The 21,238-nt window shown below is 38.9% G+C and overlaps 1 protein-coding gene across 4 annotated transcripts in view; it reads right to left on the bottom strand.

The window, feature by feature from the left end:
• BCL2L13 (BCL2 like 13) overlaps positions 1–21,238 on the bottom strand; it is an 85,897-nt gene that overhangs the window by 3,948 nt on the left and 60,711 nt on the right. The window contains exon 1 of one of the 4 annotated variants that reach the window (XM_059403941.1): positions 18,924–19,000. The exons of the other annotated variants lie outside the window; for them this stretch is intronic. Coding sequence (XP_059259924.1) covers positions 18,924–18,932 — 9 coding nt within the window. The 5' untranslated portion in view covers positions 18,933–19,000. Of the gene's footprint in view, positions 1–18,923; positions 19,001–21,238 lie in introns of those variants that run through there. 4 annotated transcript variants of the gene reach the window in all.

The raw sequence follows: 21,238 nt of genomic DNA, 5'->3' as shown, positions 1-21,238 counted from the left end.
AGAAAGTTCAGTTGGGAAAGGGATTCTGGGAAACCTGACAGAGAGGTAAGAAATATGGACTCGATTTCATAGGAAATGGTTAGTTGATGGAGTCTTTCAGCTCCACAAGGACAGCTCCACTTTAAAATTATGTGAGAGCAGTGGCCAGAGGGAAGTCAGAAATGCAGGACTCGTCCTTCTCTCTCTAGGAAGACACTTCATGCCAAAGTAATAAAGATAAATAATGCCAGTCCTGGTTTTCACATTTAGCAGTTTAGTTTAATAGGACCCAGCATGTGCTTATTGCCTGTTATTGGCACCAGGTTAGGCACCAGCATTACAAGAATGAGATGAGACTCGATTTTTGTTCGTAAAAAATTCACTGTCTAGATTTGAAAACTGACGTATGAATAACTAATTTCAATAGGATACAGAAAGCTTTAAGACAGGTATATGCACAGGATGGTAGGGGAACCCAGAGGTTACAATGTGATCAGGAAGGCATGAAGAGTCAGTAAAGCATATGAATCCTGATCCTGAGGTCATGAGTTCAAGCCCCATGCTGGGTGTGGAAACTATGTTAAAAAAACAAGTAAAATAAATAAATAAATAAACAAATAAACAAATAAATAAATAAATAAGGCAGGAAGAGAACCAATGGACTTCGACTTTCATAAACACCTAATGAAAGCTTCACAGAATGTCTGGATGACAGATATGCTACAGAGAGTCTGAATAGGATTATGTAAAGCAAGTTAATTCCTATTTTATTTTGATTACAGCTGCTATTCATATGAAGTAGAATAATTTCATTAGTCAATCAAAACTAAAAACTTCTTGCATAGGGGCGCCTTGGTGGCTCAGTCGGTTAAGCCTCTGCCTTCGGCTCAGATCATGGTCCCAGGGTTCTGGGATTGAGCCCCACATCGGGCTCTCTGCTCAGCAGGGAGCCTGCTTCTCTCTCTCTATCTCTCTCTCGACCTGCCTCCCTGCCTACTTGTGACCTCTGTCTGTCAAATAAATAAATAAAATCTTTAAAAAAATTTTTTTAAAAAGATACTCCCACATCTTGGGCTTCCACTTTGGCACCACCACCACAATAAAATAAATAAATAAATAAATAAATAAATAAATAAATAAATAAGAAATTGGTGTTATTTTAAAAAAATTTTATACTCTTTTTTTAGTATTGATACTTACATTCATAAAACTTACATAACCTAACACTGACCATTTTTAGGCGCACAATTCACAATGTATGCGAACACCACCACTCTTTAATTCCTGAACATTTCCATCATCTCAAAGAGTAAGATTCTGCCCCCGCCCCCCGACTCCCAAGCAATTCCTCCTTCCCCTGGGAAGTTCGTATAAATGCAATCACACAGTACATGGCCCTTTGTGTCTCGGTTCTTTCGCTGCAGGTAATGTTTTCAAGGATCGTCCACATGGTAGTGTATATCGGCACTTCTTTCTTTCTAAGACTTTGCAGTATTTTGTTGTAGGGATAGACCACATTTTGCTTATTAATTCATCAGTTGGTTGACATTTGGGTTGTTTCTCAAATGTTCTGGTGACTGAATATCCACATAAAAGTTTTTGTTTGACCATATACTTTCAGTTCTTTTGAGGATAGAGCTAGAAGCGAAATTGCTGGGTCACATAATTCTATGTTTAATTTATTAAGGACCTGCCAAACTATTTCCCAAAGCAACTGTACCATTTTATGTTCCTCCCAGGAATGTAGAAGAATTCCAATTTCTCCACATCCTAACACCTGTTACTGTCTGTTTTATTTTTTTATTAGGACCATCCAATGGGGATGTGAAGCGATATCTCATTTTGGTATTGATTTGCATTTCACTAATGATCAATGATACTGAACATCTTTTCATGAGCTTATTAGCCATTTATCTTCTTTGGAACAATGTCTATTTAAATCTTTTGCTCATTTTTTTTTTTTTATAAAGAGTTCTTTTTTTTTTTTTAAAGATTTTATTTGTTTATTTGACAGACAGAGATCACAAGTAGGCAGAGAGGCAGGCAGAGAGAGAGAGAGGAGGAAGCGGACTCCCTGCTGAGCAGAGAGCCCGATGTGGGACTCGATCCCAGGACCCTGAGATCATGACCTGAGCCGAAGGCAGCGGCTTAACCCACTGAGCCACCCAGGCGCCCAATCTTTTGCTCATTTAAAAATTTTATTGTTGGGGCACGTGGGTGGCTCATTTGGTTAAGCATCTGACTCCTGGTTTCGGCTCAGGTCACAAACTCAGGGTTGTGGGATCAGCCCCTGTGCTTCATGCGGAGTCGGCTTGAGATTCTTTCCCACTCCCCTTCCCTCTCCTTTTGCTCCTTTCCTTGCTCTCTACCTAAAATAAATAAATAAAATCTTTAAAAAAAATAAAAATTCGGGGCACCTGGGAGGCTCAGTGGGTTAAGCCTCTGCCTTCAGCTCAGGTCATAATCTCAGGGTCCTGGGATCCAGCCCTGCATCAGGTTCTCAGCTCAGCAGGGAGCCTGCTTCCCTCTCTCTTCCTGCCTGCCTCTCTGCCTACTTGTGATCTCTGTCCATCAAAGAAATAAAATAAAAATCTTTAAAAAATTTTTTTTAAAATAAAAATTCTATTATCTTTTTATTATTGACTATTAAGACTTTTATTCTTTTTTAAAAATATTTTTCAGCATTTTTTTTTTTAGATTTTGTTTATTTATTTGACAGAGATCACAAGTAGGCAGAGAGAGACAGGCAGAGAGAGAGAGGGGAAGCAGGCTCCCTGCTGAGCAGAGAGCCTGGCGCCCCCAGGACCTTTATTCTTCTTCTTTTTTTTTAAGATTTTATTTATTTATTTGACAGAGAGAAATCACAAGTAGACGGAGAGGCAGGCAGAAAGAGAGAGAGGGAAGCAGGCTCCCTGCTGAGCAGAGAGCCCGATGCGGGACTCGATCCCAGGACCCTGAGTACATGACCTGAGCCGAAGGCAGCGGCTTAACCCACTGAGACACCCAGGCGCCCAGGACCTTTATTCTTAAACAAGACTACTACTGGGGCACCTGGGTGGCTCTGCCGTTAACCATCTGCCTTCAGCTTAGGTCATGATCCCAGGGTCCTGGGATCGAGTCCCTTTGCTTCTGTTCCCTCTCTTGCTGTGTTTCTCTGTGTCAATAAATAAATAAAATATTTTTAAAAGGGGGGGGGCACCTGGTGGCTCAGTGGGTTAAAGCCTCTCCCTTCAGCTCAGGTCATGATCCCGGGTCCTGGGATTGAGCCTGGCATCAGGCTCTATGCTCAGCAGGGTGCCTGTCTCCTCCTCTCTCTCTTCCTGCCTGCCTCTCTGCCTACTTTTGATCTCTGTCAAATAAATAAATAAATCTTAAAAAAAAATTTTTTTTAATCTTTAAAAAAAACAAAAAACAAGACTACTACTTAGTTGGATATTAAAATAACCAATTTTGGGGGGCAAAGATACTTGTAAAAAAGACTGAGGTTAAAGGAAACAGAGGGCGTAAAGTACTAAAGTAGCTAGAGTCTATGCCAGTTAATAATCTTATTTTTTATTTCATTTAGTATTTTTAAGATTTTATTTATTTATTTTTTGCGGGGAGAGAGAGCAAGCTTGTGTAGGTGGAGTGCGGACGGGGTGAAGTGCGGACGGGGAAGAGGGAGAGAGAGAATCTTAAGCAGGCTCCACGCCCAGCCTACCCAATGCAGGGCTTGATCTCACCATCCTGACATCATGACCTGAGCCAAAATCAAGAGTCAGATGTCAGCTGACTGAGCCACCAGGCGCCCCTTACTTTTTTGTTTTTAAAAAGATCTGCCATGGGGCGCTGGGTGGCTCAGTGGGTTAAGCCTCTGCCTTCAGCTCAGGTCATGGTCTCAGGGTCCTGAGATTGAGCCCCGCATCGGGCTCTCTACTAAGCAGGGAGCCTGCTTCCCTTCCTCTCTCCCTGCCTGCCTCTCTGCCTACTTGTGATCTCTGTCTGTCAAATAAATAAGTAAAATCTTTAAAAAAAAAAAAAAAGAAAATCTGCCATTAGTATTATTTCCTCAAATGGGCTCCTCTCCCAGGCTTCAAATCGCACATAAATGAGACCTTCACGGCTATAATATTATGGGATTTGATCTCTTAAACTCTCATCTTTCCATCAGTTACAATGGTAATATAAGACAACTCAACAGTTCTGGGACTTGGTCACTAATGCATGATTATAGAGTCACTTCACAACCAAACACAGTGTATAAGGACTGCACACCCATCAATGGCTGAAATCATTAATTACAGATAGCCAGAAGATAACACTTATCCTACTGAAGAATACAAACTACAAACAGCACTTCTCCATCATTTCTCTATCTTATCCCAATTTTAAGTTTTTATTTTAGCTAAGCATCTACCTCATCATCATCCTCTCCTTCTGTTTCATCAGGAAATACTAAATATATCTCAAAATATTCTTAGTATATCCTTAATATAGCAAAATAAAGTTTTCCCCTCCTCTCAACATTTTCTGCTATTACTCTAAAATAAGCAATCATTATCTTTCACCAAAACTAATGCCAAAGACTCCTGTCTCCTTGATGTTACAATCCAATTTGGAGACCAGAAAATATTTCACCGGTCAGTTAAGCCAAGACCCTGGGAGCCGTACTGGATTTCTCCTATTCCTGAAAGTAGTTGGCTTCTTATTGCTGTTTAGATGTCAGTGATAAAACACTAAAATCTCTGCCTCCTGCCAGGAGTTTAAAATACAGTTTAAAACGTAGAGAAGGAGGGGTACCTAGTTGACATGGTCAGTGGATAATGTGACCCTTGATCTTGGGGTTCTAAGTTTGAGCCCTACAGTAGAGATTAGTTAAAAATAAAATCTTTAGGGGCGCCTGGATGGCTTAGTTGTTAAGCGCCTGCCTTCAGCTCAGGGCATGGTCCCAGGGTCCTGAGATCAAGCTCTGCATCAGGCTCCTTGCTCTGTGGGAAGCTTACTTCTCCCTCTCCCATTCCACCTGCTGTGTTCCCTTTCTCACTGTGTCTCGCTCTGTCAAATAAATAAATAACATCTTTAAAATAAATAAAATAAAATAAAATAAAGATAAACTAAAATCTTAAAAAAAAAAAGAAGAGAGAACAAGAGTTGGATCTTAAAGATTAAGAACTAAAAGATGAAAGAGATGAGAAAGATGCTCCATGTAGCAGAAAAGTATAAACAAAAACACAGCACTGAGAAATATCATTGTATATTCAGGCCAATACTAGCTCTTCAGTATTCCAAAGCATGAGATGAGGAGGAATTTAAAAAGATGAAGGTTGGGGCTCCTGGCTGGCTCAGTTGAAAGAGTAAGAAACTGTTGATTTTGGAGTTATGAGTCTGGGGTCATCCCATGTTGGATGTAGAGACTACAAGAAAAATTTTTAAAAAATAAATTCCTATGAAGTTGTATTTACCTACCTCTTTCCCAGAACATAATTCTAATTAGTCATGCAAATCCTCTAACACTCGTTACAAAGGGAGTTCTCTTTGCCACATAATATATATATTTATATTTATAAACAGATATACATATATGTTTATTAAATCACCTCTTCAAGGAGCTCCACTGTGAAAACCAGAAATAAAGGCTCATATAAGGAATAATTTTACAAGGAGGGAAAAAGGTAGTAGAGTAGTAATAGTATAAGGTAGCATGAGGTTTATAATTTTCCTTGATTGATTTTGGTACACGTTTTATTTATTTGCTTTCTCAAAATCTCCAAATAAGAAATTAAATACGGCCCAGCAGCTTTCAATCCTCTACCCTCAAGCTCTGCAAAGTAGTTAAAAAGAAGGGTAATGAGGCCTTGCTGATACTTAAATGTTAATTCATGGAGAGCAAACTACCACTGTCTTTCTGAATATAAAATAAGTATATGTCTCTATGTCATAGAAGGGGAGTATTTTCCCTGCACTCTTCCCGAGTTTGACAAAGATCCTGGTTTTACTGAAAAATGAATTCAACTTCCCCCAACCCCCTATTATGGCATCACTAACTCAGAACAGAAAAGATGAACCTAAAGTAGCATCAACCTTTAGATAAAAGCTGTTTGAATTTTATAAAACAGAGTAAGTAGTGGTCCATTTCAAATCTATTTCTAATTATCTGTCTCCTCCAGATAAAAAGCAAGAGGGCAACGTCACACAATATTTAGAATAATATATTATTTCTTCTTGGGCACATTAAATGTCTTCCCAGGAAACCAAATATAAGGCTACAGTACAGGGAGAAGGTAAGACCAAATTTTCTTTCTTGTTTTTTAAAAAAATTTTATTTAAATTCAATTTAATTAACATATAGTGTATTATTTGTTTCAGAGGTAGAATTCAGTGATTCATCAATTGCATATAAGGCCCAGTGTTCACTGCATCAACTGCCCTCCTTAATGTCCATCAGTGAGTTACACCATCACCCACCCCCCAGGAACTCTCAGCTTGTTTTCTATGGTTAAGTGTCTCTTATGGTTTGTCTCCTTCTCTGATTTTCATCTTATTTTATTTTCCCTTCCCTTATGTTAATCTGTTCTATTTCTTAAATTCCACACAAGTGAAATCATATATTTGTCTTTCTCTGACTTATTTTGCTTAGCGTATTACCCTCTAGTACTATCCACATAGTTGCAAATGGCAAGATTTCATTCTTTTTGATGGCTAATATTCCTGTGTGTGTGTGTGTGATACAGATACATACACCACATCTTTATCAATTCATCTGTCAATGGACACCTGGGCTCTTTCCATAGTTTGGCTGCTGTAGACATTGCTGCTATAAACATTGGGGTGCATATGTTCCTTTGAATAACTATCTTTGTATCCTTTGGATAAATACCTAGTAGTGCAGTTACTGGGTTTTCTCTCTTCTATTCCTAGAGCCATTAGCCCAAATTTGTGTTAATCACAAAATTAGGTGACCATGTAAGAGGGAAGACTTATCTTAGCAAAGTTGCTCACTGCTACCTACAAACACTGTACTAAATTCCCAAGCCCTAAAAATAAATAAATAGGGGCGCCTGGGTGGCTCAGTGGGTTAAAGCCTCTGCCTTCGGCTCAGGTCACAATCCCAGGGTCCTGGGATCGAGCCCCGCATTGGGCTCTTTGCTCAGCAGGGAGCCTGCTTCCTCCCCTCTCTCTCTGTCTGCCTCTCTGCCTACTTGTAATCTCTGTCTGTCAAATAAAATAAATAAAAATCTTAAAAATAAATAAATAAATAAATAAATAAATAAATAAATAAATCCAGCCATCCCCAAGCCCTGTCTTCTTACTCATGTAGATAGTGGCGCTGACATTTTGATAAGTGGAAAACATTTCATAATGCAACAAAAGATGTGAGACTTTTCCTTTAAAACCATGCATTCATACAAAGCATACACACCATTTTAGGGAAAATTCACAGTCCCTGAAACTTATCCATGGTTTCCAAACTAAAGACTCCTCATTTAGCTCCTCATTTAGATCCAGCTTAAATTCTAACCCCTCTGGACTGAATCCAATTCCCCTCTCTTATTTCTCCTGAACTCCGAGCTCTGAGTCTAGGCTACACAAAATACCATAATTATACATTTTTTACCATACTTCTCACTAAGTTTTTCACAATTATTGGTCATTCCCCAACTAGATAGATTATAAACACCTCAAGGGAAGAAAACATGCTTTAAACGTCTTTGCTATCCCCCTTGTAATGCCTAACATAAGCCGACTACACAGTGATGGTCAGCAAATGCTTAACAAGAAAGCTGGTCCCATCTTTGGATACAAACGTAGCGCTGAACACTAGCTATTTTGATTTTTCTCAGACACTGATAGGAACTGTTCTTTATTCATTTCTAGATTTCTATGCACATGGACTATACCTCAGTGTTTGCTGTCCAAGGTCACATACTGCTGGTGCTGAAGAGAATTAAAAGTTCTCTCTCTGACTCAAATTACCATGTTCTAGCTACCCAGAATGCCCTCCTCCTCAGTTCTGCCCTTCTGAATCCTTTTCATTACCTTTAAACCCTTAAATGATTTATCTGTTCTCTTGCTTTAAAATATATAGTAGAGGCACCTGGGTGGCTCAGAAGACAGTTAAGCATCTGCCTTTGGCTCAGGTCACGATCTCAGGGTCCTGGGATCAAGTCCTGCATCGGGCTCTCTGCTCAGCGGGGAACCTGCTTCTCCCTCTCCCTCTGTCTGCTGCTCTGCCTACTCGTGCACTCTGTCAAATAAGTAAATAAAATCTTTTTTAAAAAATGAAATAAAATTTAAAAAGTATATAGTAGGGGTGCCTGGGTGGCTCAGTGGGTTAAAGCCCCTGCCTTCGGCTCAGGTCATGATCCCAGGGTTCTGGGATCGAGCCCTGCATAGGGCTCTCTGCTCAGCAGGGAGCCTGCTTCCCTCTCTTTCTCTGCCTCCCTCTCTGCCTACTTGTGATCTCTGTCTGTGAAATAAATAAGTAAAATCTTTAAAAAAAAGTATATAGTAAATTGTGTGTATCTGTCTTATGTCCCTAAGTCCCTAGAGATTAAAGTATGTTTTTAAACATCTTCATTGTACTGGTTTTATTCTCAGCCCTATGCCAAGTGCCTTATAGAATCCCACACATATTATATTAATAGAATTATATATATTATATTGATAGATTAATATTAATTTGGGGGGAACTTAGACAAGCTGATCCAGGTCATGAATCTGAGATCTTTTCCACAGAAGAACAGCTGTCATTTCTCTTTGTGCAGGACTGCTGCCTTGGAATCACAAAGACAGAACATAACATGTCTCATAACCTACTGTTCTAGACCTGCAAGCCTCTCTGAAGAGGAAACAAATCTGTTAGCCAACTTTTTCTACTAAAGACAGAGAAAACAGACACCCAGTGGAGGTCTGAGCAAGATCAAACAAGTTCAGGACTGTTTTTTTTTTTTAAAGATTTTATTTATTTATTTGACAGAGAGAGATCACAAGTAGGCAGAGAGAGAGAGGAGGAAGCAGGCTCCCAGCCAAGCAGAGAGCCCAATGTGGGACTCGATCCCAGGACCCTGAGATCATGACCTGAGCCGAAGGCAGCGGCTTAACCCACTGAGCCACCCAGGCGCCCCAGGACTGTTTTTTGACTGTTTTTTTCATAACCAAAACTCAGTTTAGGATATATCACAAATGGGAGCGTCTGGGTGGTTCAGTGGGTTAAAGCCTCTGCCTTCGGCTCAGGTCATGATCTCGGGGTCCTGGGATTGAGCCCTGTGTCAGGCTCTCTGCTCAGCAGGGAGCCTGCTTCTTCCTCTCTCTCTGCCTGCCTCTCTGCCTACTTGTGATCTCTGTCTGTCAAATAAATAAAAATCAATCTTAAAATAAAAAAAGGATATATCACAAATGGCTCAAATGCAAAAGATTGGAACATAACAAATAAACAAAGTCTTGCCTTTCTTAGTCACGGTCAGTCCAAATCACATAAGCCGGATCCCACGACACATCCAACTAACGCCCTGCTGCTTTTCCAACATAAGTCTCTCACACTTCTTCAAGGTGTGACTATACTTCTTCAAGAAGCATTTCCTGATTGAGCTCTACAACCATCATTCCCTTTCTTGGTATTCTACCCTACTCACTAAAAAATTTCTATTTCACCATGGCTTTCTTGATATTTATTTCAAACACTTAAACAACTGGCTTCTTTATGTTTATAGTTGTGTTTAACTAATAAACATATAATCAGCTATCTAATAAAGTTTAAGAATTTTAAGATTAAAATTTGTTTCAAGGGGTCTAAAATCTAGTTGGGGAGATTAGGTAACACAGCAGCCCTCAAACTCTGCTGCCTAATTAGACACCTGTGAAAATTTTAAGTCTACCTATGCTAAAGTTATAACCCATGACAATCAAATTAGAATCTTTGAAGGTGGGACCCAGGTATTGTTGTTGTTTTTTTTAAAAGATTTATTTATTTATTTGTCAGACGGAGATCACAAGTAAGTAGGCAGAGAGGCAGGCAGAGAGGGGGGAAGCAGGCTCCCTACTGAGCAGAGAGCCTGATGCAGGGCTCAATCCCAGAACCCTGAGACCATGACCCGAGCAAAAGGAGGAGCTTAACCCACTGAGCCACCCAGGCGCCCCGAGACCCAGTTATTGTATCTTGTGAAACAAAAATGGGTATAATGGCTGTAATCAATTTGGCTCCCTCAATATCCCACCCAAAGCCCAATCATACTCTAGTACAATGAAAAGGAAGAAGTAAGATGATAAAGGCTACCGAGTGACTATAGGGACATTCTGAGTTTGCTGATTCTTGATGAACCACCAATAACAGAGAGTGACAGTAGCTAACACGATGAAAATAGCTACCGAGGGAACCATTTCTGTAACCTTTTTGGAGGAGTATACCTGGAGGTCCAAGAGTAAGGAAGACCAATCACCAAAGCCAGATCAACAGCTTAAACTCAGTTTTCCTGTGAAGTTGTACTTACCTAGATCTTTGCCAGAACACAATTCTAATTAGTTACGTAAATCCTCTAACACCTTGTTATAAAGGGATTTCTCTTTGCCACGTCATTTATAGATTCAAGAGTTTATCTGCATCTCTTCAAGGAGCTTCATTGTGAAGACAGAAATAATGGCTCATATACAGAATAATTTTACAGGGAGGGAAAAAGGCAGTGAAAGAAGAGTAGTGATAGTATAAGATAGCACAATGTACATAATTGCCCCTTACTGACTGGACTTTAGTACACTTGTTTCATTTATTTGCTTTCTCAAAATATCCACATGAGAAACTAAATATGGCTCAGCAACTTTATAATCCTCTATCTTCAAACCTTGCAAAGTAGCTTAAAAAAAAAAGGGTAAAAAAAAAAAGGGTAATGAGGCCCTGCTTAAGATTACATTGAAAGTCAACATCTAAAAACTAGATTCTTTTTGTTAAATGAAGAGGAAGAAGCTGGAAAAGTGTTAACAGAATTATGCCATTGAATGAACCGATCACGGTCTCTGACCCCCAAGAAGCAAGTAAAACTAACCTATTTTCTCAAAGAAAGTGTATTTCAGAGTTATGCAAAATAGTCAAAGAACGTCAGTTACTGCATTACAAGTAACTTCAAACAGTGTGTTTTTGTTAGCCTTCCCCCAATACTGTCAAATTTTCATATAAAAAACAAACAGTGCTCCTAAATACCCTCACCTCCCAACTGAGTCATTAAGAGGTAAGGAATTTAACTTCTCACGCTGTTTATTCTTAGTCTTAGAATCACATCTGCTCTCACTCTTTTCACACTCTACAAGTTTTATAATCTGTTTCCATGCCACTTCAAGAAACGTACAGTACAGCTGGACTCACAGTCACCTCACAACTACAGAGCTCTTCGAACAGAAGGGTTATCCAAGGGTCAGAGCAGTCTGAAGTGCTCACTGATAAGAATTCTCAACAAGTTACTTATCTGCACTTCTAAAAACAGAAACTCTAATAGCAAGAACTGATTTTAAAAAGCAACAACAAAACAAAAGAACCATAAAACAAAAGGTAAAAATTTTAATTCTCAGAAAGGAGACCTTTGCTGCTTTTTCTTTAGGGCTGCAAACCAAAACAAATGAAACAGAAATTTCAAAAATTCCATCATGAAGAAATAAGAGAAAACTTAACAAACTGAAATAGAATTAGCCATAAAATGACATTTTGCTTTAATTTTAACAGCTTAAAGCTAACAAAAGGGTTAAGAACACTCTTTGTTCCCTTTCTCAAGTTTGCCAAATTACAACTTTGGAATAATAAATGGCTCAGATGTCAATTCAGATTTAATTACTTTTCTCCTTGCTGTCATGGCCTTCCCTGCCTTACAACTTATTATTTCTTACTTGGAACATCACATTTTAATGAAGATACACCAGAAATTTTGTGCTCTTATGTAAGAAGCATTAAAGAAAGAATAGATGACCACTGAGACTTTTAATCCTGGGACCAATTCATATAAAGCAAAAATATAAAAAGAGAGGTCTCTCTCTCAACAATTACTGCTATTAGTGAAGAGCAGGCTTTCACTAAAAGATAAAGAGCTTTTTTAGATAATATCTTGGGTATTTGGGATTTGTGCTAAATCTCGGGATTTAGCACATTAGGGGTGTGTGGGTAGCTCTGTTGGTTAGGTGTTTGCCTCAGCTCAGGTCATGGTCCCAGGGTCCTGAAACAAGTTCCACATCAGCTCCTTGCTCAGCAAAAAGTCTGCTTCTCCCTTTCCCTTTGCCTGCTGCTCCCTCTGCTTTTGCTCTCTTTGTCAAATGGATAAATAAAATCTTTAAAAAAAAAAAAAAAATTTAGTGCCTTGGGAATAACATCTACAAGTAGTATTAGAGCTGGTCCAACAATCTAAAATCATTTTTAGCACAAAATATTTGTTGTTGGAAGTTTCTATGTAGTCCCATTGATATAAAAAACACAAAGGAGTAATTTCCAGGACTCAAAAAACCATAAAACTAATTTGGACCAACTATCAGAGTTTAAGTATGCATGAACAACCAGAGAACTGTATCTTTCTTTGAAAACAAAAATAAAAACAAAACCAGAGAAAGCTCAGAGAGATTAAGTAACTTGTCCCAAGGTCTCTGAGCCTGTTTTGAGAACTGGCTTGTATGATGAGCTCAGGGTGTTATACGTAACTAGAATCACGGAACACTATATCAGAAACAGTGGCTAACTGAACACAATTTTAAAAAAAGAGAGAGGGGCGCCTGGGTGGCTCAGTGGGTTAAGCCGCTGCCTTCGGCTCGGGTCATGATCTCAGGGTCCTGGGATCGAGTCCCGCATCGGGCTCTCTGCTCAGCGGGAGGCCTGCTTCCTCCTCTCTCTCTCTCTCTGCCTGCCTCTCTGCCTACTTGTGATCTCTGTCTGTCAAATAAATAAATAAATAAATCTTAAAAAAAATAAAAAATAAAAAATAAAAAAAGAGAGAGAGGGGGGCGCCTGGGTGGCTCAGTGGGTTAAAGCCTCTGCCTTCGGCTCAGGTCATGATCCCGGAGTCCTGGGATCGAGCCCCACATCAGGCTCTCTGCTCTGCAGGGAGCCTGCTTCCTCCTCTATATCTGCCTGCCTCTTTGCCTACTTGTGATCTCTGTCTGTCAAATAAATAAATAAAAACTTTAAGAAAAAAAAGTTTATAAAAAAAGAGAGAAGTATGCAAACAACAACAAAAAAGAATAAACTACTAAGAAAAAAAAAAAGAACTGCTTGTCAGTAACATGCAGTAACTTGTACGCACTCCTACCATGTGTCCTTCTGAAGATTTTACTGATACTGACCTACTTAAACCTCACAAGGCTATGGAGTAAGCCTTATTATTATTTCCATTTTACAGACCAGGAAACTGAATCAACCGAAGAGGATTATCGTTCAAAGTCACTGAACTGGATTTAAGCTCAGGCAGTTTACCTCCCAGGACCATGTTTTTATCAACTACATGAAACGAACTCTTAGGCTGTAGTCCTGATTACCTTACAGATGTTTTCTCCTGAGTTTACAGCAAGAAGTAAATAGAAAAGATTATTCTTGGTGTTTTCTTGAAGCAAGTACACAAAGATATGTGCATGGAACCTTTCTAATAAAAAGGGAAAGAGAGAAGAAACTGAAATATGGAGATACAGGGAGTATTTTTTTTTTTAAGATTTTATTTATTTTATTTGACAGACAGAGATTACAAGTAGGCAGAGAGGCAGGCAGAGAGAGAGAGAGAGAGAGGAGGAAGCAGGCTCCCTGCTGAGCAGAGAGCCCGATGTGGGACTCGATCCCAGGACCCTGAGATCATGACCTGAGCCGAAGGCAGCAGCTTAACCCACTGAACCACCCAGGCGCCCAAGGGGAGTATTTTTAAATAAATGTAAGATAAAATATAAATGTAACATTGGTTTTGGTGGTAGAACAAAGTAAAAAGAGCTTGCAGATCATTAAAAGAACCATTTCAAAAATGTGCAGTGGCTGCTTTATTCTGCCTGTATTGACTGCATTTTGCTTCCTTTTTTTGGGTTCACATTGTTACAAATTATTCCGCCACTTCAAGCAGTATTTTACCTACAGAGTCATAGCTGCTGACAAACTGAGCTCCCTACGGACTTAACTTTTCCATCTGAAGATGCTTTGGCAGAACTCCACAGACATATTCCCTGGTAAATTCATCTAGGGACTCACCTGCCCTAAGATGTACCAACAAACCATTAACGGTTACTTTCTGGCAGTATCTATCCCTCAAGTAGTCCCCTTAAAAAATAGAAACAGTAATTATTCTTTTACATTCAGTCAAGCAGTATGCCATATGCCTCTCAGATCACTATTAAATTAAAATGAGAAAATGCAAAGTGGGAAAGATATTCCCAGTAATTTTCCATCTATTCTAATGAGCAAGACCCACAAAAAATATATTTTGGAAATACAGTGCAGTAAATACTCACACCTGCAAGTAAAATACATGGGTTTGATGAAACAGTACTTAACCTCATTACACTAAAATTATTTCAGTTACAAAACCCACCTAGTGATTTTTAGATCACAAATTATGTGTTACCTCCCAGAGTATAAAAACTCTGTCTTTTGGGAACTTTTAGGTAAGAAACTGTTAGAACAGTCTCCAAATATCCTTGATTATAAACAAAAATACTTTCTCTGTCTTTCTATTCCTAAAATGGAAATAAGGAGCTTTAAGTCAAAGAGAAAAAAAGCAAAAATTAATTTTATTCAAACTACTTAAATATTAAATACTATGGTAGACATCAGATTACATTTTTACCAGTAAGCTTTTATGTAATTTAAAACTAAATCTTTCATAGCAAGTATCTAGTTTAGTACATGACATAGGAGAAAATAAAAGAAAAGCCTTACCACGCTGGACTTCTACTGCCCTTTTCAGGAGACAGACTTACTTCTAATGTAGGAACACAATCCCAGGAAATGAAAGACAGTGAGAAAGCGGAGGGAGGGAACAAGGAGGAGTCAGAAAAATCACAATACGCCAACTAGTCCGCGCCCTAAGTGTGCTGCAGGGCCATGAAAAATCAGAATCAAAACACAAAGGAATCTTCAGACTCAGGAAGAGGAAAAAAATATACACTCTTAAAGACATATCTAAAAACCTGACATTTGTAAAAATGGAGCATTTTCACAAAATACTTTTATATCATTATTTTTGTGAGACAGAACTATTCTTCCCATTTTGTAGTTGATAAAACTAAGGCTCAGAGCAGTTAAATGAATTTCTCCCAAACACAAGGCTAATATTTGGCAGAGCTGGGGGCCACAAATTAACCCTGTGATTTCCAATCTTTATTAACTTGCCTCTCTCTGGCAGGGTTAAAAAAATAAGGTAAAAAGAGAAAAAATCCAAAAGCCTTATCTTGTAATTCTAATGCCACATAAACAAAAATAAAAAATTATAATCCAGGGCACCCGCGTGGCTCAGTCGTTAAGGGTCTGCCTTCAGCTCAGGTCATGATTCCAGGGACTTCGGATGGAGCCCCAAGTTGGGCTCCCTGCTTGGTGGGAGTCCTGCTTCTCCCTCTCCCACTCCCCTTGTTTGTATTCCTTCTCTCACTGTCTCTCTCTCTCTCTCTGTCAAATAAATAAATAAAATCTTAAAAAAAAAAAAAAAAGATGTGTTCCTCATTGAACTTTTATTTCTAACTGCACCCCAATTAATCACTCCCTCCTTTGTCTTTCTACTACACTTTGAACATGCCTACCCCACAACATATAACATGTTACACATGGTTATTAATGTTTTACATTTCTATCTCCTCAACCAGTTCTGAGCTCTGAAGTAGGGCCTATATTTTATTTAACTTTTGTATACTTAAAATCTAGCATGGTGCCTACCATAACATATGCAAACAAGCAAGGTTCACTGCACATTAAAAATTAATCCCTGAAGGCCTTAAACATTACAGAAATTAATTAATCTTCACAAACTCCTTGTAAAATGGGCAGACACGATTAATGACTTCCTTAGAAACTGGAGTTTAGGGGTGCCTGGGTGGCTCAGGGGTTAAGCCTTTGCCTTTGGCTCGGGTCATGATTTCGGGGTCCTGGAATCGAGCCCCATATCAGGCTCTCTGCTCAGTGAGAAGCCTGATTCCCACTCCGCCCCCCGCCTGCCTCTCTGACTGCTTGTGATCTCTGTCTGTCAAATAAATAAATAAAATCTTTTAGAAAATGATTTAAAAAAAAAAGAAACTAGAGTTTATAAATAATCTGAAGAATATTCAGGAAAATGATTCATCTAAGGCCATGCAATTAGACAGTAATAAACATTTCTAGGCCATTCTCCTTTTCAAGAAAAACCAAGAGAAAGAACATGAATTGGTGATGCCTATTGAGAACTGCGCCACGGAAAGGAGCCCCAGCTTATAGATTCCATACAGACATTTCACAGGAATTATAGGAATATGTTTCACCCTCATGTGATGGTGAGTGTCAGTAAGAAGGAATGATCAGAAGTAGACTGAGACTCCTTCACGTCTAAGGTATGGAAATTGTAACCATATGACTTATATTCAAGTCTGGGGAATAATGCCTGTGGATAAAGTAACTAAAACCAAAATGAGATCCTTGTAAAGTCTCAGCTTGAAGTCATTTTAACTTCTGGTTTCTGGGAAGCACTTAAGAAGCTTGGAAGACTGGGGCGCCTGGGTGGCTCAGTCATTAAGTGTCTGCCTTCAGCTCAGGTCCTGGGACTGAGCCCTGAATCAGGCTCTCGGCTCGGAGGGAAGCTTGCTTCTCCTTCTCCCACACCCCCTGCTTGTGCTCCCTCTGTCAAATAAATAAATAAAATCTTAAAAAAAAAAAAAAAGAAGGTTGGAAGGTGCCATTCCATCCTAACAACAAGCAATAAGGCTGAACAAACTGAAAAATCGGTAACTTCTTCGATCGCTAAGAGAACTGAGGTCACAGGGCCAAATGCTGCCCCCAAGACTGAAGTGACCAACAGGCAATAGAGGGGAGCAGAAACTCCTCAGCAGTCACCTCCCCAGGCACCCGTGCCCAGGGAGGAGAACTGGAACTGAAACTGATGAACTGCTGGAGCCTCAGTGTGGACAAAACTGAAAGAGAAAACCTGAGAGTGACTGCCACACGTACGGAGCTTGAAGTCACCACGATACCCTAACAAGTAAAAAGCTAAACAAACTGAAAAATCCACAACTACTCTAGGTTCTGTAAGATAGAGAGGTAATGGCCCAGGGCAAACTACTGCCCCCAAGACTGGAGAGAAAGACAGGTGAACATGGAGAGTCACAGCTTACCTGAGTGGAAATCACGCTGGGGACGAGCACTGATGGACAGCTGGAGGCTCAGCATGGCCAATACAAAGTTAAACTCCAGAAGACCCCTACAATTCTGTGAGATTTACCTCTAGGAGCTCAACCAGGTGCTCTTAATAAATACCAAAGAAAATTCCCCTCATGCTTCTGGCAGGGGGAGGATGAACTATATTTGAAATATAATAGGCCACTCCGTTTTTCTTAACAAGGACTGCCCGTAAGAGAAACTACCTACCTAACCAGAGCCTAACAACACAAGGGTAGAGAAATACCCAACTCAGCCCACTCAAGCCATCTCATCCCACCTAACAGGGAAAGGAAAAACTGAGAAACACTTCACAGTGCAGAGGCCATAGTTCAGTAAAAAGACTGACCTAATCATAGGGCTATAAAATCCCTCCCCTTCCTCCAAGGCTTCTTTACAGCAGTTCCTTTGACCCAGTGCACCATGTCCAGCTATCGAGAAAAAATTACAAGGCATGCCAAGAGGCAAAAAACAAATTTGAAGAGATGGAGCAAGCATCAGAACCAGACACTGCAGATGTTGAAATTATCATGACAAGAATTTAAATCAATTATGATTAATAAGCAAAGGACTCTCATGGATAAAGCAGAAAGCATGCAAGAACAGATGGGCAATGTAAGCAGAGAGAGAAACACTGGAAAAGAACCATAAGATCGAAAAGATCTATAACGGAAATGAAGAATACCTTTGATGGGCCTATATAATATTAAATTAGACATGGGTAAGGGAAGAATCTCTGAGCTTGGGTATATAAAAGCAAAGACAACAAAGACAGGAAAAAAAAGAACAGGATATCCAAGGACCGTGGAACAACTACAGAAAGTGTAACATATACGTAACTGGAATACAAAAAGGAAAAGAGATAGGAACAGAAGAAATATTTAAAACAATAATGACTGAGGGCCTCCTCAAGTTAATATCAGACACCAAAAACAGTTTCAGGAAGCTCAGAGAATGTCAAGTAGAAAAAAATGTAAAAACAAAACAAAACAAAAACCCTACACCTAGGCATATCATTTTCAAACTATAGAAAGTCAAAGATAGAAAATTTTAAGACAAGCCAGAGTTAAAAACATTTTCCCTATAGAAATACAAAGAAAAGAATTATATTGAACTTTTCCTCAGAAACCACACAAGCAATAACAGAATGAACTCAAATATTTCAAGTGTTAAGAGAAAAAAACCCACCAACTTAGCATTCTGTGCATGTGAAATTATCCCTCAGAAATGAAGGACACGTAAAAATCTCAGATAAGCAAAAACTGAGGAAATGTGTTGTTAGTAAACTTGTCTTTGCTTGAAATGTTAAAAGAGGCTCATTAGAGAGAAGGAAAACAATGTAAGTCAGAAACTTGGATCTCCATTAGGAGAGGAAGAGCATCAGAAGAGTAAGTGAAGATAAGGTAAAAATGTTTATTTTTCTTATTCTTAATTGATAAGAATTATCAATCATCAATTGGTAACAGTTTGTTCAAAAAAAATAGCAACTCAATCATGTATACTTACATATATAGCATATATATGCATATACATACAGACACACATATGCATGCTTAGATTAGGGAAATAAATGACAGCAGAGATACAGAGATGAGAAGGATTTAAGATTATTTTGTTAGGATACGGTACTCACATTACTCATGAAGCGGCACAGTGTTATTTGAAAGTGAACTTGGACTAGCTGTAAATGTATATTGCAAACTCTGGGGCAAGCACTAAAAAAAGTAAAAAGAGAAATGTAATGGATATGTTAAGAAAGTAGAAAAAATGGAATGCAACATGCTTAATTAAAACCACAAAAGGCAGGAAAAGAGTGGAAGACAAAAAGAGGAACAAAGAATATGGGCAATAAGCAGAAAACAGTTTTAACAAATATGGTAGATATTAATTCAATTATTAATAATCCCTTTGATAATCTAAAAGCACCAATTAAAAGACAGAATTTAGCAGACTGGATCAAAAAACAAGACTCAACTATATGTTGTTTATAAGAAACTCCAAATACAAAGACACAAACATATTAAAATAAATGGCTGGAGAAAAATATACCACGATAACACTAATCAAAAGAAAGTAGGACCCCTGGCTGGCTCAGTAGGCAGAGTATGCAATTCTTGATCTCAGGGTTGTTAAATTTGAGCCCCACACTGGGTGGAGAGATTACTTAAAAAATAAAATCTTAAAAAAAAAAGTGGGAGTAGCTCTATAAATTTCAAACAGAGCAGACTTCAGAGCAAGAAAAGTTATCAGAAATAAAGAGGGGCAGGGGCCTGGGTGGCTCAGTTATTAAGTGTCTGCCTTCTGCTCAGGTCATGATCCCAGGGTCCTGGGATTGAGCCCCACATTGGGCTCCCTGCTTGGTGGTAAGCTGTTCTCCCCCTCCCACTCCCCGTTTGCATTCCCTCTCTCGCTGTCTGTAAAAAAAAAGAAAGAAAAAAGAAAAAAGAAAAAAAGGGGGGGGGCACCTGGTGGCTCAGTGGGTTAAGCCCTCTCTGCCTTTGGCTCAGGTCATGTTCTCAGGGTCCTGGGATCGAGCCCCACATCGGGCTCTCTGCTCAGCAGGGGGCCTGCATCCCCCCCCCCGCCCCCACCTGCCTCTCTGCCTACTTGTGATCTCTCTCTCTGTCTAATAAATAAATAAAATATTCTAAAAAACCCCAATTAATGTAATCCCCACATCAACAGTCTACAGAAAAAAAAAATCACAAGATCATTATCAACAGATGCAGAAAAGCTCTGACAAAATTTAACATCCAATCATGATAAAAACTTTCAGTAAATTAGGACTGAAAGGGAACTCAACTTGACAAAGAGTTATCTACAAAAAAAATACAGCTAACAAGTTTAATGGTTAGAACTATAAGGTCCCATTAAGATAAGGAACAAGGCCAGGATGTCATTTCTCATCACCACTTTTCAAAAATGTCCTGGAAGTCCTGGCTAATGCAGTCAGACAAGGAAATAAAATGTATACAGACTGGTAAGGAATTGTTAAAAAGAAGGCAACAGGCCCCAAATGGATTCACTTGAGCTAAACCCATGTCACCAACCAAGACTTACTGGCTAACCTAACTGCAATTTCAACCTCCTTCAGGAATGTGATCCTAACCAGTTAGTCTGGAATTTCCTAGTCAACACTGGTAAGGATATTCACGCAATAGATTCCTTTCATCCCCCTAAAAGAGGTGACCTTGCCTGAAATAATCCTTTCTTTTGTTTATGATTTCCTTGTCCCACTTCTTTCTACCTTTAAAAACTTCTTTTCTGCAGCAATTTGGAGCTCCTTTCTATTTGCTAGATGGGATGATGCATGACTCATGAATCACTGAAGAAAGCCAATAGATCCTTGAATTTACTCTGTTGAATTTTTGTTATTTTACTTAAGAAATAAAACTGTCTTGTTCACAGATGACATGATCATCTACGTTATGAAAATCTGAAAAGAATCCACAAAAATACTCCTAAAATTAATAAGGAATGATAGCAAGATTGCAAAATACAAGGTTAATATACAAAGTCAATTGTTTTCCTATATACTAGAAATAAACAAGTGGAGCTTGAAATTAAAGATCTAATATTATGGGCGCCTGGGTGGCTCAGGTCATGATCTCAGAGTCCTGGGATCGAGTCCCGCATCGGGCTCTCTGCTCAGCAAGAGCCTGCTTCCCTCTCTCTCTCTCTGCCTGCCTCTCCATCTACTTGTGATTTCTCTCTGTCAAATAAATAAATAAAATCTTTAAAAAAAAAAAAAAAAAAAAATCTAATATTATTTACATAAGCATCCCCAAAAATAAAACGCTTAGGCATGAATATAACAAAATAGGTACAAGATCTATATGAGGGAAATTATAAAACTCTGATGAAATAAAAAAAAGAACTAAATAAATGGAGATATTCCATGTTCATGGATATAAAGACTCAATAAGGTTAAGATGTAAATTCTTCCCA

The sequence above is a fragment of the Mustela nigripes genome, chromosome 6, assembly GCF_022355385.1.
Source record: "Mustela nigripes isolate SB6536 chromosome 6, MUSNIG.SB6536, whole genome shotgun sequence".
Taxonomy (NCBI): Eukaryota; Metazoa; Chordata; class Mammalia; order Carnivora; family Mustelidae; genus Mustela; species Mustela nigripes.
The sequence above is the reverse complement of the archived record's forward strand: the minus strand, read 5'-3'. Positions and strand labels throughout refer to the sequence as shown.